The 23,838-nt window shown below is 40.7% G+C and overlaps 1 protein-coding gene across 1 annotated transcript; it reads left to right on the forward strand.

Moving 5' to 3' along the window:
• The first annotated feature begins 8,348 nt into the window (after positions 1–8,348).
• On the forward strand, positions 8,349–23,539 carry LOC104270428 (death-associated protein kinase 1). Its single transcript, XM_009864803.1, has 9 exons — positions 8,349–8,383; positions 8,845–8,920; positions 12,117–12,339; positions 14,659–14,847; positions 16,480–16,677; positions 18,885–19,020; positions 20,027–20,147; positions 21,495–21,683; positions 22,307–23,539. Exons 1-9 carry the CDS (start codon positions 8,349–8,351, stop codon positions 23,537–23,539), a joined length of 2,400 nt encoding a protein of 799 aa, XP_009863105.1.
• The last annotated feature ends 299 nt before the right edge of the window (positions 23,540–23,838 follow it).

Here is a 23,838-nt window from a genome sequence, read left to right on the forward strand (position 1 = left end):
CTGAGCCCTGGAGGACACCACTCATGACCGGCCGGCAACTGGATTTAACTTCTTTGGCCACGACTCTTTGGACTCAGCCATCCAACCAGTTTTCCACCCAGCAGAGCGTATGCCCATCCAAGCCAAGAGCAGTCAGTTTCTCTAGGAGAATGCTGTGGGCAACAGCGTCGAATGCCTCACTAAAGTCAATGCAGACAAGTTCCTTCATCCAACAAGCTGGTCACCCAGTCACAGAAGGAGATCAGGTTTGTTAAGCAGGACCTGCCCTTCACAAACCCATGCTGACTGGGTCTGATGACCTGGGTGTCCTGCGTGTGCTGCGTCAGGATGATCTGCTCCATCACCTTCCCTGGCACTGAAGTCACACTGACAGGCCTGTAATTTCCCGGGTCATACTTCCTTCCCTTCTTATAGATGAGTGTTGTATTTGCTGACTTTCAATCAGCTTGGACCTCTCCAGTAAGCCAGGACTGATGATAAATGATGGAGCGTGGTCTTCAGTTCACCAAGTACTCTAGGGTGTATTCCATCTGGCCTCATAGATTTATGGACGTTGACACAGTGGTAGGTCTCAGACCGTCTCCTCATTAATTGTGAGGGGGACATTTTGCTTCTGGTCCCATTCTCTTGGCTTGGGGGGTTGGCTTCCCTCAGTAAGTGTTTCTATTACTAAAGACTGAGGCGAAGAAAGCATTAAGCACCTCAGCCTTATCCTTGTCTTTTGTTACTGTATTTCCCTCTGAGTTTAGCAGGGGATGGAGGCTCTCTCTGTTCTTTCCTTTGCTATTAATATATTTATAAATGCTTTTCTTACAGTCCTTTACTTTCAAAGCCAGATTAATTTCCAGCTGGGCCTTGGACTTTCTAATAATCTGCCTACATAACCGAACATTATCTTTATACTCACTATGAGTGGCCTGCCCTCTTTTACAGAGGCCATAAGCTCTGTTTTTTCCTGATCTTCAGCAATGTGTCCCTATTCAGCCAGGCTGGTCTTCTGTGCCACTAGCTTTTCTTAAGGCATGTAGGGATAGCCTGCTCCTGTGCCTTTGAGATTTCCTCCCTAAGTAGTGTCCAGCCTTCCTGGACTGCTATACCCTTCAAAACCGATTCCCAATGGATTTTATTGAGTAACTTCCCAAACAGATCGAAGTCTGCCCTTTGAAGTCCCAAGTGGCAGTTTTGCTGTCACTCTTCTACCATTTCCAAGAATAGGGAACTTGATAATTTTGTTTTCTCTAAGCACCGTGGGCCACTGTCATAAAGATTTACATTATTTCACATCACATACAGTTACTGCACAAATGTGTTGTGTGTCTCTTAAATATTTTTCTTGCTTTCAGGGGATTAAAAAAATCTTATTTGCATTGTGGGACATGTGTGAGTGCATGAATGAGTGAACTAGCATCCAAATATCCTTGTATAATCATCACCACTGCTTCCATTTTGCAGCACTGAAGGTATTTTTCACGAAGGTGAGAAACATAGTCCCAGCTGACATAGCTGGAATGGAGTGTCCTTCATCATGCACACCTCATATGCACGATGCGTTGCAGGCATCATACACACCATTACCTGTGTTTTGAGGAAACTAACCATGTTTTATTTTCAGACACATCAGATCATTGCTACTTGACCTAATCAAAGCGTTCTGCTTAGAAATCACTGTTGCACGCTATATTGAAGTCGTGTAGTGATTAGATTTTAGTTGAGTCCATCTTTTTCAAAGTTCTTCTAACAAAGTATCTCTGACACAGCTGAAATGCAGGGGAAAAAGAGGAAACTTCTGTTCCATTTACTTCATCCATTTGGTAGAAAATTGTTTTTGTTGTTTTCCTGTACATTTAGTACTGTTTTTTTTCTCTAAGCGTGTATGTCATGGTGCAAGAGAATGCCGATGAACGTGAAATTGTAAACAAGTTCAGCATCTAAAATTTACATTTGGAAAACCACTAGCCTGTAGATTGCCATTACCTCTATTAATCAATAATAATGATATGTTTTGCTGTGGACTTTGTGGGTTGTTTTACAGATTTTCTTTGTCGGCTGGTTTTTTACCTTTGGTTGTGTGTGTGTGTGTGTCGTTGTGTAGCTGTATTTTCACTGCTACATACTATAAAGGTAAGATACAAAGAAAAGGCAATGGGGGAATTGAGCTGTATCACTTCATTACTGTCATGACAGCTGTGTTGGTATGATTGCCTATGTAGACCCACTCCTTCCAGGATAAAAGTGCTTTTTACCTCTTGCAGTTTGAAGGAGGTAAGTAAATCTCGCAGAAGCAGACTGAATATGCAGAATGATCCGTTATTCCAGCAGGAAAAAGGAAAAGAAGTGAAGAAGTGTGTGTGGTGATTTTAATAGCATTTAAGTTTTGCATTAGTTTGCTAGATGGATGTTAAAATATTTTGAAAAGTCTTATTAACAGCTCTTTCCAGGCCAATGCAGTAGAATTAATTACCTTTTTCTTCTCCCAGAGTGCTGTATCTGAGAAGTTAACTTTTAACAGCACTGTGAAGTAACTGGGCTGCAGCATGATTTCGCTGCCTTTTCACCAAACTAAAGCCCATTTAGGACTGATTTAGTTTTTAATTTGATGGCATGATTGTTGCTAAGTAGCCTTAGAAAAACTTATGTTCCTGGAGTATGCAGTAATTTCCGGTGTATGAATAGCTCCCTAGAAATTCTGTTGTGTTCACATACTAGCTGGCACCATATTCTTAGCTTTTCTAAAACTGTACCAAATATAAAATTGATTACTTAAAAACTTGCAATAATGATGCTTGCGAACGGCAGGTTAAACTCGGAACCAGCTCTTACAGGCACAGCTGCCTGATATACAATGAAGGAGCCAGTTAGCAGTTGCAATGAAATATTGCCATCACTTGTGAAATACGCTTTCATGGTTCCTGTAACCAAGACCTTTTCAGATGCCAGCTTTCCTTACACATTTCTATTCCATGTATAGATACCCTGTACTTTTAAAGAAAGCTTGCTTAAGAAAGTAACTTACTGAAACCCATTTGCTGTTTTGCTTGCATGTGTGTTTTCTAATTCTTGTTGTGCTGTACAGTTCATCCTGCAGTGGACATCCACAGAATTAAACAGCCTCATCTTATTTGCAGTTTTAGACAAAAAAGAAAGAAACTTTTTTCTGTTTTTTTTTTTTTCACGGAAGCAGATGGGGGTTTTCCACCTGTTAATCAATAAATTAATCTTCCACATGTGAAAAATACAAATTTTCAACAGACGTGAACTGAACTGTTAGCGTCTTTCCTCTAAAATCATATTTAAAAATGCTTTTTTGGGGGTAAATTTGACCTAGAGTTCTTTTGCTCTACTTTGTGCTCCTTGCCAATGCTCTGGGGTATCCTTTGCCACTTACTCCATAGGCATTTCTGCCTGTCTTGTTTCCTGTGTGGTCTGCTGACCATGGATGCCAAAAACAAAGGTTGTCAGGCAGTGCACTTGCTAAGGCATTACTCCATAAGGAAAAGAGAGCCAGGAGGCAAGAGTAAACAATAAGGCAAGCAGGGACAGTGTCCTCATCAATAAGCCAGTTAGCTCAGTCAGTTGAGCATGACGCTAACAACGCCAAGGTCGCGGGTTCGATTCCTGTTCGTTCCCCATGTGTTGTCGGATCGAGTCGAGAGGTGACGGACCGGGTGACAGGGAGTCTGGATTAAAAGGATCTCTAAGGTCCCTTCCAGCCTAGGCCATTCTATGATTCAGTGATAAGGCCCCAATCCGGCAGTACCCAAGCAAGGCAAGCAGAGCAGGTCCAGTAATGGCAACCAGCTTCGGCCAGGAGTCACCAGATGAGTCCGTAACAATGAGGCAGGTCTGAGGTTAAGTCAAAGTCAGGAGAGTCAGGGATTGGACTTGGTGACCATGGCCAACAGAGGTCTGTCTAGGGATCACCAGGCAAATCTATACTGAAGAGACAGGTTCAAGGTTGAACATGGAAGTTAGGAGCTCAGTGGGATATATGGCCACACACAGGCATACAGCTGTAATGTTGCTCAGGTGAGGATCAAGGGCAAAGGCCTCAGCCTAAGAACCACTCCTGAGCAAATGGTAGCACAAAGGCTCCTGATACAGCTTCTTTTCAGGTCTTCTTCCTTCACAGCAGTCTGAACAAAGATTAGACAGCTGTATCAGATAGCTAGTCTTGAGCTCAAGAACTGTTAGAAGAGTGGGAAGGGAGCTCTGGGTCATGACAGTGCCATCCCACTGTCACAGGTAGGCTTGTTCAGAGCACACATCTGCTTAGACTTTAGCGATTTGAACTGTTCCTGTTGCTATTTTTCCAGTTTTGGGAGCAGTCATCTCTATCCTCTTATAACCACGCTCACCAAATCAGGCTCTGGCTGAGCCACTGCCATGTACTCTCTTAGTGAAATACTCAGTAGGTGGCTATTTCCTTTGTGTTTGTGCCCAAATTGCTGTAACTGAGCTAAACAAATGATCTGTCAGACTACAGCTGTTTAACCAAACCCAGGCTCGAAGCCAGAACAAACTCCAGTAGAGCAGCGAGGTACAGCAAACAGGAGTGCCAAGTTACCCAAGCTGTGCCAGGACAGTTGTGGTGTACCCATCAAGAGGTGTGGGACCTGCTCTGATTTAAAGGAGCAACACCCATGCAGAGATCTGTCACTGCATACGTGCTTGGTGCTGGAGTTTGCTGGGCTGTCTCCAACCTTGCTTTGCAACAGAAATGTGCTGTGCTCGGGAAGAGTGCAGGGCCAGGCTGTAGCAGTCCTGCTTTGGACTTCAGAGGAGGCTGAAGATTTGGGAATAAGGGTAAAATTCACACCTTAGGTGAAAGCTACATCCTATTACCACAAGGATTCTTCAGGAAGGGGATCAAGGTTTCCCCTTTATTTGAAGGTCTTGAATTGCCCTGAATGTGCCCAAAACTGGAAGTTTGGGAAGCACGAGAAATACAGAAGCAGTTCTGATGGCACACTAGCTGCCCAGCTCTTCCTCTCATACAGCAGGCATTTGGGATTAACTGTGATTTGGAGGGCTGAGCCAGCACAGAGAGAGAGATTCTTCCTCTTTGGTAAGTCCTCTGTAAGGAGAACTCATTTTAAAAAATGTATTTAGATGCTTCATTACATGCAATTACATGTCAGCTATGGTTCAAAAATTTAGTCAGTTCACAGCATCAGCTACAATTTTTGGCTCTTTCTTGCTCATAATGCTGTTCTTGTTCTGTCTGAATAATCTGAAGTTCTGGAGTACATAATAGCTTTTATGAAAACCTGAAAATTACTTCCGTAGGTGGGCACTCAATTGTCAAAGATATTTATTTCACATGTAGGGATAGTAATTACAGTAACCTCAGGAACTACTTAAGACAATGAAAGTTTCACATAAAAAGCTAATAAAATCAAAGATTAGAAACCCAGGAAAGAGGGCTTAGCTTTTCAGTACAGTTTCTTAATAATTGAAAGCTCTTGTCTGAGTGAGTGGAAGAAACAAAAGGCCCATGAATTAGTTACCTGTTATCAAAATTTAAAACAATACAATAGCACTAATGTAGTTGCAGGAGTGTCATATAAAAGATATATGGCTGTGGGAGGCATGTACTGGAGCTAAGTGCTTGCCTGTTTCAGAGTCCTGTTAAGGACTTGTGCTGAGACAGTTTGCAAAATTATAAAGGATAGGTAATGGATTGAAACAACGATACAACGTATTTGGGATTGCCGCTGATAAATTCACTCACTGCAATAGCATTAATATATAATAATGCTGGCAAAATACTGGTATGGGTATTTCTCAACAAAAGATGAAAGCACAATTTTTATGAAGCAGGTATCCCTGTGGAGAAGAACGAGCACAGCCCATAGACTGCCTCTTCTGGGTCTTCTCACCTTATATATTCCTCACCCTGGGGTGACATTTAGCATGATTTGGGTGGAGAGTTGGGGACTGTATTCATGTATGTTTAGCATGTACTTCTCTAAGCTCATTAGCATAGTCGGGGGTGTCAAATTTAATATACATATTAGGGATTATAACATAGAATCATAGAATGGCCTAGGCTGGAAGGGACCTTAGAGATCATTTTAATCCAACCTCCCTGTCATGGGCAGGGACGCCTCTGAACTAGATCAGGCAACACATGGGAACTGAGCGGGGATCGAACCCACGGCCTTGGTGTTATCAGCACCACGCTCTAACCGACTGAGCTAACCAGCAAAAGGTTTCACTCTGGGCACTATCACATTCAGGATTTTGTTCTGAAGCAGTTTGTCATAGAATCATAGAATACCAAGTTGGAAGGGACTTTGTGTAGCCCAACCCTTTAAGGCAAATGAATACAGTTTAAATGAAGTGGCCCAGCACCTTCTCAAGCTGAGCCTTAAAACTGTCTAAAGTTGAGGAATCCACCTGAGACTTAAAACTGTCTAAAGTTGAGGAATCTATCACTTCCCTTGGAAGACTGTTCCAATGTCTAATTGCTCTCATGGTGAAATATTTTCCCCTGGAGACCAATCGGAATCTACCCACGACCTACTTGTATCCTTTACTCCTTGTCTTTTCCATGTGACTCCTCGTAAAAAGGGCATCTCCATCATCTTGGTAGCCGCCCTTTATGTACTGGTACATGCTAACAAGGTCTCCTCTGAGCCTTCTCCTCTCAAGGCTGAAAAAACCCAGTTCTCTCAGCCTTTCTTCATAGGACAGGTCTTCTAGTCCTCTTATCATCCTTGTGACCCTTCTCTGGACCCATTCCAGCCTGCCCCCATCTTTTTGTATAACGGGGACCAAGACTAAACACAGTACTCAAGGTGTGGTCTCACCAGCGCTGAGCAGAATGGCCTGATGACTTCTTTGTCTCTGCTGGTGATGCCCTTGTTAGTGCAGCCCAGCATCCTGTTTGCTTTCTTTGCTGCTGCAGTGCACTGTTCACTCATGTTGAGCTTGCTGTCGACCAAGACCCCCAGGTCCCTCTATACAGGGCTGCTCTCTAGCCATGTGGATCCCGGTCTGAGCTGCATTCGTGGGTTCTGTATTCACAGGTGTGTAAGACCTTACACTTATCCCTATTGAACTTCATCAGGTTCCTGCTAGCCCACTCCTCAGCCTGTCCAGGTCTTCCTGGAGGGTGACTCTCCCTTGTGGAGTGTCAACTTCTGCACACATTTTGGTGTCATCCACAAACTTTGTCAGGGTGCTCTTGATTCCAACATTGAGATCATTTATGAAGATAATAAACAGCATTGGGCCTAATATTGATGCCTGGGACACCCGTCTTGTGACTGGTTGCAAGTTTGAGAAGGAACTATTTACTACCACCCTCTGAGTACGGCCGTTCAGCCAATTCCCTACCCACCACACAGACCACTTGTCTAGGTTGTAATGTGTCAGTTTCTCAAGGAGGAGGCTGTGGGGGGGTTGTACCAAAGTACCAAAAGCCTTGGAGAAGTCCAGGTATATAATGTCCACCGCTTGCCCTGCACCAGCTCAGGAGGTTACTTTGTCGTAGAAGGCAATCAGATTTGTCAAGCGTGATCTGTCCCTGGTGAACTCATTTTGGCTTTTCCCAACCACATTTTTCAGTTTACTTGTGGTAGTCCCCAGGAGGGTTTTCTATGTAATTTTCCCAGGGAATGAAGTGAGGCTACTGGGTCTATAATTACCTGGATCCTCTTTGGAACCCTTCTTGTAGATACGGGTGACACTGTCCTTCTTCCAGTCTTCGGGCACGTCTCCTGATCTCCATGACTTCTTGAAGATTATGGAGAGCTGCCTCACAACAACATCGACCAGCTCCTTTAACACCCTTGGGTGGATGGCATCTGGGCCCATCAATTTGTACGAGTCAAGCTGCTGTACAAGCTGACACACCAGATCTTCCTTTACTGACAGCTGGTCCATGTCGGCATCAATCTGAATTTTTGTTCCCATGGCCTGGGACCCAACAGTGCTCATGAAGACATTGTATCTGTCCTCAGGATTGTGATGAAGTTGGTAGTCTGTGTCTGTCCTTGTTCCTTAGCCAAAGCAAGGCTGTCCTGGCACCACAAGCCTCCCTCCTTTGGCTGGTTCTCACTATGCAGGCCTTGTTGATCTCCATCCTCCGTGTCTGCACAGCAATTAAGTGGACATCTGCATCCTTAAGTCCTTGGGTTAAAATGTCACAGAGCAGGTTTTTTTTTGTCCTATTTAATATTAAACTGCTGGCTTTTGAAACATAGATAATTACGTGGCAAGACCAGAGTGCTGAAGGCAGCTTTCCTTTCAAATCCTTTTAAATTTGCTGATGCAATTTAAACCACATACTTTGCAGTAGGTGGAAACCTCCAGTGGAAACCTCCTTTCTGGAAACCTCCAGAATGTCTGATATTCCACTGTTGTTCTTTATCCATAAGTAACAAAATTCATCAGCTATTTATGTGAGTGAATATGCTAATGTGTTTTCTCTTTTTATGAACCGTTTAAACTTCTAGATCTGTTCAGCATGTAATATCTAGAAAATACTGACATCTTCCAGCTGGTGAGAAGAGGAATTCAGATGGGGCATACTGGCATTGCTCTCAGGCTCTAAATTCAGAGTATCTTGTTACAATGGCATCTAAATACCAATTTGTAAAAAAATGCTTTTGTTCGCATTGTATCATTTTCTTTCACAATTTACAAAAAAACAGGATTCTGGTGGAGGCTGATCATTACTGGTTGTAGGTTGCTTTTTTATTTCTTCTGCATATTTCATTTACATCTGACAGCAAGTCCATTACTGCGTTGAACAGCTGAGCTATGTTGCACATGATTTTTTCTTTTATTGCGGGCAAAAGGAAGAAACTGCTCCTAATAGTTTTCATTTTAACAGGATGGAAAAACAGCAGAAGATCTCGCCAGAGCAGAGCAGCATGAACATGTAGCCAGTCTGCTTGCAAGACTTAAAAAGGTTGGGAATGCATGAACTTTAGCTCATACTTTCTTATTTTTAAGATACCAAGAGAAGTTTGACCATGGGAAATCATACAGTAAGATACTTATCAAAGACCATTGTAAAAAGCTGTTGCAAAAATTCCTACTGGGATTTTATCTTTCCCCCCATATTTTTACTTTGAAATTATGTCCTCAGTTAAAGCTAGTATGTACATACCAACAAAAATGGCTAAGCTAGTCAGCATCACTGATCTATCTTATCCTGTCTCTGGCAATGCCTAGAAAAGCATCTAAGATGCTTAGAAGAAACTGGAAAATAAACTATTAAGAATTAGCACATCCCACAGGAGGACTTAATCCCCACCATCACCATCTTATTTAGATTAGGTTTATGAAGTATGAGACGTTTGTGCCCCTTCTAGAAACTCTTAATACTGTATGTAATAGCTGAATAAGATCCCAGCATCTTCTTTTAATTCTGCAATTTCAGTATTTCCATATCTGCTGACAACTGGGGTTGTTGTAAGGCAGTAAGTCTGACACATCTGATACACATTGATTATTCTGAATAGGCAGCTTTGCTTTGACACTGTGAAGATTCAGGGACCTCTTTCAGGGACCTGGAGATTAGATGAAAGAGTCAGACCATTTAAAACAATCCTGAGTTACTTATGCTGATGGGTCTTTGGAAAACTTAAATAAATGACCCTTTCAGAGTAGCAACAGAGGATGGTGTCTACAAGGCATTGCCAAGCTGGAGGTAGAATCATGTCCTTTAGTCCTGCCAGTAAATCTTTGCCAGGATTGTAAAATAGATCAGTGAGGATGTCAGAAAGTGCCAAAGTTCAGGCTTCCTTTGCAGTGATAGCTATTATAAATGTTTGTCATAACAGAATCTGTTTTGTGTACTTGTATCCTCACACCAAACCCTTTCCCATTTCTGCATCAGGGGACAAGTTTGTGTTGTAGTTTTGATGTAAATATGGAACTGACACAAAGCAAATGGGAGAAGGTCAAATAAATCGCTCCTGAAGGCGATACTAGTAACTGTAACTCTCTTCCTGACAGCAGAGTATATTTGATTACTGAAGGCCTGTCTATATATGGAGAAAATGTATGATAATTATATCCTTCGTCAGAGTATACTTTACAACACAAAACCTGATAATTGAAATTAATAAATTACATCAAACCACTGAAAATATTGTAATACAACTTAAAATGGTCGATATTATCTGGTACAGAGTGGACCTGATACTTGCTTTATTTTCAGTGCCTATGGAGGTTTTCGCCCCAAATAGCACACACATGAAGAGCCTGCTGCCTACGTGGCTCTTACAGACGATTCCATACTAGCCATGAGGGGGTGCCATATGACCATTGTGACTAACTTACTAAATAAATGCCTGTTAGTGAGGAAAGAACTAAATTGCATGCACTGCTATTTCTGTCAAATTTCTCAGCTTAATTCCTGCATGCTTATAATTTTGGGGGTCTGTAGGTGCTCATTTAATGACTCATCGTACATGTTAAACTTAGTACAAATGCAAAACAACAGAGCCTCTTGGCTCCAAATGGGGGAATGAAAGGAAGATAAGCTAGTTGCTTTTCCTTTCTACCTTTCTGCTTTCTCCCTGATTCCTTAAAAGAGGTCTTTGTGTTTCAGACACTTGATAGTTTGCTGTCCTGCAGTGCATCCCCTTGTTGAGTTGATTTTTGAAGCTCAGCTTGGGTGGGAGGTAGAGCATCCACGTCTGATTGCCTCTTGCTGGGCAAAGAGAAAAGACAGACTTGATTTGTTTGTTTCTGACTCTGTTTTTGGCAGGAACAGAAGGAGTATCCTTCAGATACTACAAAACAAGACACAGAGGGGTAATGGGGAAGCTCAAAGTGGAAAGCTTTTCTGTAGGAGGTGTGATGAGGTTTGAGGAAGGCCTGTGTAGGAGGATGAGATTGCAGCTGTGGAAGAGACAGTGAATGCCTACAGAGGGCAACTGAGATGAGAACTAGGTAGGAAGGCAGATCTGTTGAGGCGTGGGAGTAAAGAGGGAAACCAATCTGGAGGATGTACACTTAAGAGTGGAGGGGTAGAAAAATGGAAGATGAATAGTATGCGAGAGGTCTTTTAAGGTAAAGAGTAAGTGTATGAGGAAAAGAGAGATAAGAATGGTCTAGGAAAAGCGGTATTTACCTTGCAAAAAACAGAAATATACAGAGAGCTGACTAGGGGGAGGATGGAGAGGGAAGAGGAGAATTCTCCCAAATATGAGAAGTACAGAGTAAGTTCATGTAAAGAAGGGAAATGCATATATTTTCAGATTGCTGAGGTTGTAGCTGTCACTGAAAAATTCTTCAATGCTGCATGTGTATTTTACAAGATTATGGATACTGGTTGTGCTACTGAGGCTGACAGGTAAAGAAAATGGGTACTGAAAGAGGCTAGCTTTTTCTCCTTCGTCCTCTCCATGAGAGGTCAAAGTGATACCTTACATTGATGTTGAGCTTGAGGTCCCCATAAAGGGAATATAGATCTGTTGGAACAAGTCCAGAGGAGGGCCACAAAGATGATCCAGCTGCTGGAGTACCTCTGCTACGAGGGAGCTGGGATTGTTCAGCCTGGAGTAGAGAAGAGTCCAGGGGGACCTTGTAACTGCCTCGCAATACCTGAAGGGAACCTGCAGGAAGGCTGGAGAGGGACTTTTTACAAAAGTGTCCAGCGATTGGACAAGGAGGAATGGATTTAAATTGAAGGAGAATAGATTTAGACTAGATCTTAGGAAGAAATTCTTCAGTACAATGGTGGTGAGACTCTGGAATAGATTGTCCAGAGAAGCTGTGGCTGCCCCCTCCCTGGACATGTTCAAGGCCAGGTTGGATGAGGCCTTGGGCAACCTGCTCTAGTTAAGGGTATCCCTGCCCATGGCAGGGAGGTTGGATTAGATAATCTCTAAAGTCCCTTCCAACATAAGACATTCTGTGATTTATGAAGCCTCAAGGTGGCTGTTGAGAGCAAGCATTCAGCTGTGCCTTGTCTACCTGTATCTGCCCTTCTGCCAGCAACTGGTCACTTACATGATGAAACACATAGAGGAACTGATCCAGATGAACAGCAGCCTGTCAAGAAAACATTACCTAAACCCTGTGTTTTGATTTTGTGGGAGGCAAAAGGTCCCTAGCACAAGTCCTGACTTGTTCTTTATGTTGAATTTTAGGATGCACACCGGGGGATTTTTATCCAGCAGCTACGGCACACTCAGAATCCACAACCCCGGATCAAACTGAAGTTATTTGGACACTCTGGTGCTGGGAAAACAACCCTCGTGGAGTCTCTCAAGTGTGGCCTGATACGAAGCTTTTTCCGAAGGCGTAGGCCTAGGCTCTCCTCCACAAGCTCAACCAGATTCCCTCCATCTCCTTTGTCTTCCAAACCTTCAGGTATCACTCTTAGTCTGTGTAGCTCCTAAGTAAGGGCTGTTGGCTGCACTGCAAAAAACAGGACAGACTAAGCATATAAGAAGCTGAAGCAACGTGGAGATGATATTGACTTCTCTGTGCACAGGCTCGTACCTAAAGTAAGAGCAAAGAGGAGCAGCACGTCTGGAGGATGCAAGAGTAGTTAAGGTTTTGCTTACTCACATGCTGTGAAAGTGAGCTTGGAGAGTGGATGACAGGACTTGCGAACACTGGTGTTAAATTTTTGCAAAAAGTCCTAGGCTACAAATGCCAGTCTCATGATGATCATGGTTTTAGGGATTATGCTTTGTCAGCCATTTTGTTTGAGTATCTTTGATAAAGCCTGGGCAAAATTGAAGCAGTTACTGCACCTTTATGTGATCTTAAGTAATCACAGAGGATTCAGAACTGCCTCTGATGCCTTGAAATCCTTGTCTGTAAGGTGCGTTAGCCCAGTTAGAGGTGTCTAAAATTGCCTCCAAACAATGTGAAAATGAAGATTCTCTGAACTGCAGTATATGTGTGCCAATAGTAGGGAAACTGCCCTTGTAGCATCGGTTGCCCTCTGTGAAGTGGGAAGAGCTGCAAGATTTGGAGGAGCTAGCTACGTTTATGCTTAAGCATGTGCCCAGCTTTGAAAGAACCCACAGTTCTGGTAGAAGGACACTGGCAAGAGTAGCGAATTATTTGTCTGGGACCCTTTTGTAGCACGGAGAGGCTACACAATGCATACAAGCTTAAGTAGACACTTTGAGGAGCTCAAGTTCAGATCAATGTTTAAAAGTGGTCTCACTACCTGCATTTTATTGTGTCAGGATTGCCTTTCTCTTTATAAACCTTTGGGTAATACTTTCAAGTTTAGGTTTCATTCATCATTTTTAAGCAATGTTAAAACAGTACTGGTAGTAGATTGCATCTCTACTTTCTCTCTGGTCACCTGGGGAAGCTTAAGGTACTCACAAAGTGGATTAACAAGACAAGATACCTGGCACAGAGATTGCTATTGCGTTTGCTGTTTGCTTAGTACAAAGGACTCACTTCAGTGGCAACAGAATAAAGAAAATGAATGAATGAATCAAGCAGAAGTTCTTTTTTTTATTTATCTTAATTTTTTGTCATACAAGGAGGGATAAGTAACTCAAAGAATATCAGTTCCTGGAGGCAGTGCAGGAAGGCTTTGACTGAAGACAGATTTTTTTATGTTGGTTGGCACCGGAACCAGAAGATCAATAAAGTCAGAGTGGCAAATCATTATAGAAATAATGGTGAATTTGAAGTATACACTTGAAAATAGCTTACTTAGGTACAAAGCCATAAAGTTGCACGGTGCTATGCACACTTGAAACTTGTGCAGTTCTATACAAACAAAACTACTATGGCGTTGTTCGGAGTTTTGGATTTTGCTTATTTCATTATCTGTTCATTTTGGATGCAAATCGTTTTATAACATGTAAATAGTGATAGTGGTTAAATGACATAATCAGGAAAACACGTAAACCAGCACAATTTAGTCTGTACTTGATCATGTGCTTAAGTTTGTTTACATTCTATAAAAATAAGTGTGTGAATTCAGCATGTAATTATTTACAAGAGCCTAAAGATTTAAGTATTACACTAGAAGATCAAACATGAAAGAACAGTTTTAACAGCTGACAGGTAGTTTTATCTATATTAAAACCCAAATACTAGAATACAGCATCTAGTGGAGAAAGGAAGTCTTTACTTTCTCCACTAGATGGTGCAAGTCAATTAAAAAGCCCTTCGTGTCTCATTTGCTCTTAGGGAATCTCTTTTAAGCATGAACTAAACTGCTTGTTAGAAACATAATTTTGGTTAAGGGTCTGCTTTTCACCTCCATAGAGACAATTGTTACACATTGATATTTTTATCTTTACATATAGTAATGAACTATATGAATATGTAGTATTTCCATGCCAATAAGAAGTGGACTATGCTATAAAATTGCAGCCCTTGGCTATAAAAGCAGTTTATCCTTGCAACATAGAACCTTAACTATAAAAAACTGTCATTCTCAAATAATTCCCTTTTTTTCTATGCTTCCCACCCAGCAGTATATCTGCTAGAGGATGGTAAGTGCTGTATGGGATCATTCTAGTATTTTCCTTTTCATCATTCAGAATAAGAATGTAGTTGTGTATGTTCACAGCTTGGCAGTCATCTCCTTTCTTTGAAGAGCAGTTTGGTTTTTATAATCAGCTTTTATGCCTTGCATACTTACTGAAGTGATCTGATTGTGATTTTCACATGGTTTGTAATCTTATTTTCCTTTCCCTGACCCAGTTTCAGTAAGCATTACGAATCTTTATCCTGGTTGTGAGAATGTCAGCGTGAGAAGCCGTAGTATGATGTTTGAGCCAGGCCTGACCAAAGGGGTATTAGAAGCTTTCGTTTCACCTGCTCATCACTCTCACTTCTCTGCTGATGACCAGTCCACCAAGGCCATTGACATTCAGAACGCCTGCTTGCATGGTAAGCAGAGCCCTGGGCTGGCCTGCCTTAGTGCAGTGGGATGATTAATGTCATGTTGGTAGTTTTTAAAAATAAAAATGGAATTTAAAAAATTTTGGTGTGGTAGTGACTGTGGTTGAGAATCCAGCACTGGTGGGATTTGGATTGTTTAAACGGAAAGTAAATTTGCATGAAGTTCTATACTTTTAATACACAAAATAATCACCTGTTTCAGGTCCTTATAGAATCAGGTAGAAATGATTTTGAGGTGACTAAGTGGGTAAGGAGGAAGGAAGGATGTGTTGTAATAGGGAAGAGGGTTGGTAAACTGGATACTAGAGTGAAGGTTCCTTCACCTGTACTGTATGTCCTCTGGGGACAGATTTAATCAAGTCCCATAGACCCAAGTGTCCTCACCATGTAAGTGATTCCTAGCTGTATAAAGGACCTACCATTCTCACCCTGTGACAGGGCTGGAGCATGTTTGCTGAGTCCTGAAGAACACCAAACATGATGAGTGGAATTTCTGATTCTACTTCTTTTAAAAAAAATAAAGCTAATTGCTCTGTGGTTGAAACCATTTAGCAGTAAGAAGTGTCAGTCAGAGAAGTTATCATAAGTGCATACATGACTTTTGACTGTGAAGACATCACAAATTGTGCATTAATCACGATTTTATTTTTGAGCGAAAACCCTACTTAGGAATGCAGTATATGCATACTAGCAAAATGTTTGTCCTAGATGCTGAAGAGTTTGCTATGTATCTTAAGATTGTTCTTTGTCCAGGCTAATTTCCTCTTTCAGTGTAATCTGAAACCAAGTCAAGTTCTGCAGTGAGAGTTGTGCAACAGGCTGTCAGACATGGTTTCTTTACTTTATCTGTGCTGTGTTGATATAGGATGAAAGCGTACACACAGCTGTTCTCATAACAGCAGATTTGAGGTTTCTGCTTATTTTATTCTAGAAATTTGAGGTGCATCTTAATCAGCATTTATTTAAACAGAGGTAGTACAAGTGCAGCAGACTGCACCCTTTTCAGACAGTGCCATAATACACTGAGCACAACTCACTGATGCTTCTCTCACCCGACCCTAATGGAGATGGAAAAAAACACTCACTGGGCTGTTGAGATCCTTAACATGGTGGTTCTTCAGTCCTGACTTAACAAAGTGATGTGAATAGTGCAAGTCTATAAAGCAGAGTAGCTTCTTTGAGAATGGCTTTCAGCTGTTTGGAATTAGCAGTGGCATGTTAAGAAGAAAAATTGGTAAAAACATTAAGCTTTTTAGGGTGAATAGAAAAAGAATTGGAGCTGTTCTTCTTCAAGGAAGTACAAGATCTGTTCTGCAAGGCAAAGGCTAATTTAATGTGTAAAGCTGCACATGTTTAACATACAGGTACTTCTGTGTGCTCAAGAGAAGAGAATGTGAGAGAGAAACAGGTTGTGGGGACCCAACTTCTCAGCCTCAGAGACTCACTGAAACTGGTTCCCTTTGTTCATGATTATGTTTGCAGTCTTGCTTCCTGCATGCATACGGTTTATCTTTGTGCATGTTTAAATCAGATCAACGCTTTTGTTTGTCTTTCCGCAGCTGAAGGATGTCATGCCCACTGACAAAGTGTGATCTCTTCATCTATTTGTCTGTTTTTCAGGAGTTGGTGATTTTAGCGTCTGGGAATTCTCTGGGAATCCTGTGTATTTCTGCTGTTACGATTATTTTGCTGCAAATGATACCACTACAATTCACATTGTGCTTTTTAGTCTTGAGGAGCCTTATGAAATCCAGTTAAACCAAGTGACCTTTTGGCTGAGTTTCCTGAAGTCATTAGTCCCAGTTGAGGAACCGATAGGTATGCTTTTCTGCCTATTAATTAAATATTATGTAATATTAGTTAAATATTATATAGGATAAAGCTTCTTCTGTTTCTTTGCAACTTCATACATTCTCTGTGTTGAGTGCTGTTATGTGGCTTCATCCCCATGTATTCAAACGAATTTTACACAAGATTTCTTAGAGAAAGGGAATTTTATCTGTGGAACAAGCCTGAAGAGTTGTACACGCCATGTGGATCAACTGAAAAGGGTCATGAGGTACAGTGCAGCTTCTTGTGGCATGGAGACTTACATCTGTAAATGGCAGATGAAGTTTTATGTCAGATAAACTGTGTGGAAAACCATTTTGGAGGGTGGGAACCATTTAAAACCGGGTTTAGATGCATTGCTTGTAATGAATGAGATTGTGGGGTGGCATTGCCTCTCAGTACATGCAACTTCAACATGTTTATCTAGAGTTATAGTTGGATTTCAAATATGTTAACTTTTTTGGTGCATCAGGTTGTACAGAAACCAGTATTTCTAGTAAATTTCACTTCACGCCTTCTCTAAATTTGGACAGGTTTTAAGTAAGTTTTCCTGGTTTATATTCAAGCTTTCTGACTGAAAGCTACTTGTCAGGCAAACAAATAACTATTTTTCCTTTTTCTTTTTTTTTTTTTTTGGTCTGTGAGTCTAGGTGTATTTACCATCTAGCTTGATCATGTTTGTGGCTGAGCATTGGTCTGCAGACCATGACAGTTTCATGGACAAACCAAGCTCTGATATGTGTCTTGGTTCCATGAACCAAAATGTTATTCCAGCCAGTGAATCTAACTCAGCAATCATGGATGTTCAGAATGCTGCTGGGCCCTCCCCAGACAAGCATATTAAATACTTGCGTAGTGTAAAGAGTATTTCTCCTCTTTTTGTGTGTTCTACCTGATTCTGTTTGCATTATCTCAGCCAGGTACTGATAATGATGAGTCAAGGCAGACCGGTTTTCCGTTCAGGCATCTACATGTCTTTCATTTCCCATTCTGCATCAACTCACAAGGTTAACAATATGAACATTTCGATCTAACTCACATGAAATTACTTCTGGAAGTAAAAGCTCAAAAATTTGCAGAGAAGTATCAAAGCTGAAATTAATTTGCAGTTGCTGAAAGCTTTTCACAGCTTCTTGTTCTAGTGAGAACACAGTTCTTGGCTTGACTGAGTTAGAATTTGAGTTGATTGTTTCTTCTTGCTGATTAATTATCATCATTATTTAGATACTTATCTTAAATTGGTGTTTATGCTGGCCGGCTCAGTTTGGGTACACATGCATTTTTGTGCTATCACAAGTCTCTGAAGTAGTAGATAGTAACTGATGTTAGCAGAAAACTTAAACTTTTGGAATTACTTTCCAGTTATTTTGTCCTATGCATCCGTTTGTGAGAATGTGACTTTTTTATGAATGAATCAAGATTCTGTATCTCTTAGTTGATGAAGACTGAGGAGTCATGTAAGCATATTTCTCCCATGTGAGGTTTTTTCAAACTAAAACAACAGAATTGGGGGTACTGTCATTTTTAAACAATCTATTCATGTCTTCTATTTTCTGGAAGATCAGTTTGAGAAAAGACTTAAAATACTGTGTTCCATGATGTCACTTCATTCATGCCATTTGTATCTTTCTTTCTCTTTCTCATTCTCTTTCATGATTTCTGCCAGGCTTTCCTACTTTAACTCTCACCTAAGTGAGAGGTCATTGTTTGTGTAAGTACTGCAAAACAGCATTCATACCAACATATGAATGTTGTAGACATTTTGTGTTCTATTTATAATCCTCTACTCTTTACCCGTAGTATTAAGAACCATCCAAAGATTATGAGAGACCCTTTCAAGAAGCTGTTATTTTTAATTATTTTTCCTCTCTCATAGTTTGTAGTTAATAGATATATCATTAGTGTTACCAATTAATGGGTTTGTTAAAACTATAAAGTCATGTTGTATCAATGTATTTGATGTTGTTATTCAAAGAGTCTAGCTATTGAAATTGGATATTATATAGATGATTCTATAGGCAGATGACAGCCAAAGCACCAGTGGTGTAAACTCACTATGCTTAGAGTTGGTAAATCCACTGCAGAAGTGCTTGGTACAAAGGATGTGAGGTGTGTGGCTGCTTTCCCAGCTCAGTAGGACAGCCACCTCCTCAGGCATGGCTCGTAGTGAGGGAGTGCTCTTGTTTCTCTTCTAGCGTTTGGTGGAAAGCTGAAAAGTCCCTTGCGTGTTGTTTTGGTCGCGACACATGCTGACATAGTGAATCTTCCTCGGCCTGTTGGAGAGTTTTGGTATGACAAAGACGTGTCATTGTTGAAAGAAATTAGGAACAGGTAAGAGTATAGGGGAGTGTCAGCTGGAAAACAAAAAACCTAAAATGCGTAAGAAGATGTAAAAGGGGTTTATGTGGCTTGAGCTTTGCGATGTTATGATATTTTGAGAGTGCTCAGGAAGCTTATATTGTGCAAAAATTGAAACATTACAATATTACAGTGAGTGAGCTGCCCACAGAGTTTATCAAGGGCTGGACATTGTGGAGTCACACAGGGGACAAGATCATCCAAGAAGTAGGAAGCAGCTAGCCCCCTTCAGCAAATGTGTGGAGAGTGTGCTAATTGTAGATGGAAATAGGGATATTTTTACAAACATGCCATTGTATAAAAGAACAATAATTCATATTCACAAGTGCGTAAGTGGATAACACATGGTATGAGGAACCTTTCCTACCTGTGAGCATAGACACTTGTCTGGACTATACAAGGCAGATGTGGGAATACAACCACAGTAGTCTCAGGAGAGAATCTTAAAACAGCTGAAGTAAACCAACAGAAAATACCTGTGCCTAATCTTTGGTGGTGGAATCCTTTTAAGTGCAAATCAGTGCAGAGCTAGGAAAACAAGTCTGTGCACATGACAAGTCAGAAGGAAATGAGAGAGCAAGCTGGTGTCAATAGCAACTGACAAATGAACTATTTCAGGTGAGAGGAAAGAAAACAACAAATACGAAGACCTTAAATAAAAATAACTCCTGCTCTCCCTTCTCTAGTAAGATGTTTGATTTTGTAATTACAAGTCCTGTGATGCATCTGTAATTTTCTTGCACATCTTCAGCCTTCTTCCTTAGGAAACACAACAATTTTCACTCAGTATCTCTGTTTATTTTCAAGGAAAAGTAAATACTTTCTCTGCTTTTGAAATATCATAATCACTACTTAAACTTACTCATCATTCCTTGAAGAAAACTAACTCTTATATAACTTAATACTGAAGTACAACTCAATTAAGAAATAAAACTGGATTTGGGACTAAGTGAGCAAGCGTTTATCTGTTCTCCTTTAGATTTGGAAATGATCTGCAAATTTCAGACAAGTTATTTGTCTTGGATGCTGGAGCATCTGGGTCTAAAGATATGAAGCTTCTCCGAAATCACTTGCAAGAAATAAGAAGCCAAATAATTTCTGTAAGTAATGATCTGGATTGGGACAGCCAAAGTATGAAAATCTTGTGTAATAATTTACTGTAAACTTAGTCCTTACTTTATGAAATTTAAAGAAACTAGAGTTGTTTCAGTTTTTTTAGCTGTATGTATGACAGACCTGGTGATAAACAAACTCCTGACATCAAAGATTTTCAAAATTGTATAGTTTTCATACAGCTCACCAAAATCATCTCTCTTGAAAGGAAAGATTGAGATTTTCAGTTCATAATTACAGCTTACTATTTTGAATTGACGGTGATAGGATTCCAGTGTTGGTCATTGTTTTTAATCTTTTCTTCTTTTTTTTTCTTCTTAGCATAGCAGTGCAGAGAAACAGAATATATTTCAGGGGAATAAGTTTTTAGTAAAAAACCCAGCCAGAGTAGAACAGTTTCCTCAACTGTTAGAAAGGTATTTCCCAGTATAGAGGTGTGAACTGAATCTGTGTTCATTTTTTGCTAGATTTTTTAATGAAAAATATGTGCTTGGAGCAGTATATGTATATGTAGGTATATGTGTATGAGACTACATGCAAAATAGCCATGGTTTGCTGTTGTCACTATGAGTCTGCAGAAACTTCAATACTGAGGGTGACCAAGTCAAGTTGTTAATGTAGCCTGTGCTAAGGATTTAAATTTCTTCACACCTAGGGCCTTCTTACTTGTGCAACACACAAGACTTTTCTGCAGCTACATCTGATAGGTATTTTTTGAAAAACAAATTAAAAATGAGTGTATACTGAGTTCATTCTGTAGACAAAGGAGAATGTTTGGATTTATGCAAAGTTCAACCAACTTTACATTCCCAATGGCCCCTTGATTTAATAAGCTTTTCTTCTTATCTCATACTCTGCTGTCTCACCTGTTGAAGTAAATTGGTCCTGTAGAGACATTGATGAGTACAGATTTTAATTAAATGTTGACAATTTCTGAAATAAAGATTAGCTTCTAAGTGCACGAAGGTAATTGATACATTTTGAAGTCACTGTCTCAGGTGGTCAGCACATTTGACAAGGCAGGACTATATGGATAAACCAAACTTTGTTCCATGTGTTAGGGTTCCCTTTGTAGTCTTGATGATGTTTGGAAAGCTTGCATATTTGAGTGAAAAAGTTGTTTCTGGAATTCACTTTATTAAGAAAAGACAGATCTAATGGCAAGCTAATGCTAAATGGAAGCAAAAAGGTCCATCACAAAGAGAACCCTTTAGACACGAATATCTATCGTGAATGCATCAGACCTCATGACCTCATTAAAAAATACTACACAATAGTACTGTTATTCTCAGCAAAGTAGAATTACAAATGGATGTTTTCTGTGTTTGTGTAAGACTTGCCCACCTATGACTCATCTGTGTGAAAAAATAATCTCCACGCTGCCTTCATGGAGAAAAATGAATGGACCCAACCAGCTGATGTCCTTGCAGCAGTTTGTATATGATGTGCAGGAACAGCTCAATCCCCTAGCAAGTGAAGATGACCTCCGGCACATTGCACAGCAGTTGCATAGCATAGGAGAGGTAGGTGTTTCTATCTAAGTTGCATCTCTATTAGCAAGGTAGTCCCCTGGTAGCATATTGACTAATGAGATTTAAGCAAATACCTGTAGTTGTGGGGTTTTTTTCTCCTTCCTCTTAAGACATGCTAAGAAGTAGAGGCTGGTTAATAATGGTTTTTACTATTGATATTGTCATGACGCTCCTATGTTATTCAACATTATTTCTTTGAGACAGGGAGAATTGCAGTTTACTGCTATAGTTGTAAGAATATAAAATACCCCAAAAGGCTAAGTATGCTATCATCTTAAATGAGGTAGTGCCTAATATGTTCACTGTAGATGAGAAATTTACGTGTGTCCATTAGAAGTTGAATCATAGGGTAACACCTTTGCTTGAATAGCTTGTAGGAAACAACTAGACTTCACAGCTTTTGGTCTCTGGTGGCTTCATTACTAGTGGAAAACAAGAACAAGATCTACTCTTTGTTCTGAATACTTGAAATAAGTGAAAACGCACTGTTTTTTTTTTCTCCAGTCAGCAGTGTTAATTAAGTGATTGATTCAGTGAGTTGGGAAGGAGAGAACATGGAGTTATAGTCTTGTACTTCACAAGATGTAAATAGTAACTTTCTTATTTATAAACAGATTAACATTATGCAGAGCGAAACTGTCCAAGATGTTGTGCTTCTGGATCCTCGCTGGCTCTGTTCAAATGTCCTTGGAAAAATCCTGTCAGTGGAGAACCCAAAAGCCCTCCATCACTATAGAGGTCGGTACACTATAGAGGACATCCAGCGTCTGGTGACAGATAGTGATGTGGAAGAACTGATACAGATTCTGGATGCCATGGATATTTGTGCAAGGGACCTGAGCAGCGGAGCAATGGTGGATATACCTGCTCTCATAAAGACTGACAATCTCCACAGGTCTTGGACAGATGAGGAGGATGAGGTGCTGATTTATGGTGGTGTTAGAATTGTTCCTGTGGAACATCTTACCCCATTTCCTTGTGGAATTTTTCATAAAGTTCAGGTGAATCTCTGCAGGTGGATTCATCAGCAAAGCACAGAGGGAGATGCTGATATACGTCTGTGGGTAAACGGATCAAAGATTATGAATCGTGGAGCTGAGCTTTTAGTGCTGCTGGTCAACCATGGTCAGGGTATAGAGGTTCAAGTTAGAGGACTGGAAACAGAGAAGATCAAGTGCTGTTTACTCCTGGATTCTGTATGCAGCACCATTGACAACTTAATGGCCACAACCTTACCAGGCCTTCTGACTGGGAAATACTACCTTAGTCCTCAGCAGCTGAGGGAACATCATGAGCCGGTAATGGTCTACCAGCCTAGAGACTTTTTCCGTGCACAGAGTCAAAAAGAGACATCACTAACTAACACTATGGGGGGATATAAAGAGAGCTTTAGCAGCATACTGTGTTTTGGGTGTCTTGATGTCTACGCACAGGGAAGCCTAGGAATGGATATTCATGTTTCTGATCTGAATCTCCTTACCAGGAGAAAACTAAGCCGGCTTTTGGATCCACCTGATCCTATGGGCAAAGATTGGTGCCTTCTGGCCATGAACCTGGGCCTCCCTGATCTTGTTGCAAAGTACAACACAAATAATGGAACACAAAATGATTTTGTCTCAAGCCCAGTCCATGCCCTTCTGCAGGAGTGGAGTAACGCTCCTGAGAGCACTGTGGGTATCTTAATGTCTAAGCTGAGGGAATTAGGTCGCCGAGATGCAGCAGACTTTCTACTGAAGGCTTCTTCTGTATTCAAAATAAATTTAGATGCTAATGGCCAAGAGGCTTATGCTTCCAGTTGCAACAGTGGCACATCTTACAACTCAATTAGCTCTGTAGTGTCACGGTAAGAGCAGATGTTCCACTTGGACATATTTTCAGATTGCAGAAAGGATAAAAGATACAGTACAAGAGTTTCTGTGCATTTTCATTTATGAGGTTTTACATCAAAGGATCTTTATCCTTCACTGGCACCATCTTTTTGTGCATTAACTTTCTACTTCTAGGTGTGAATTGTTATAAAATCATAGAATTATTTGAGCTGGAAGGAACCTCATGGGCAGAGACATCTCCCACTACTAGATCAGGTTGCTCAAGGCTCCATCCAACCGGCGTTGTTACTCATTATCTATTAAAAAGGCTGGCGTAC

Source organism: Apaloderma vittatum, unplaced genomic scaffold, assembly GCF_000703405.1.
Source record: "Apaloderma vittatum isolate BGI_N311 unplaced genomic scaffold, ASM70340v1 scaffold1092, whole genome shotgun sequence".
NCBI lineage: Eukaryota > Metazoa > Chordata > Aves > Trogoniformes > Trogonidae > Apaloderma > Apaloderma vittatum.

What these genes read in the sequence shown, in the direction of transcription:
- LOC104270428 (XM_009864803.1), top strand. Translation starts at nt 8,349, where the DNA reads ATGTCTGATATTCCACTGTTGTTCTTTATCCATAA. An exon ending in TTTGTCTTCCAAACCTTCAG is followed by an intron (nt 12,340 to 14,658) that starts GTATCACTCTTA and finishes TCCCTGACCCAG; the next exon opens with TTTCAGTAAGCATTACGAAT. An exon ending in TTGAAAGAAATTAGGAACAG is followed by an intron (nt 19,021 to 20,026) that starts GTAAGAGTATAG and finishes GTTCTCCTTTAG; the next exon opens with ATTTGGAAATGATCTGCAAA.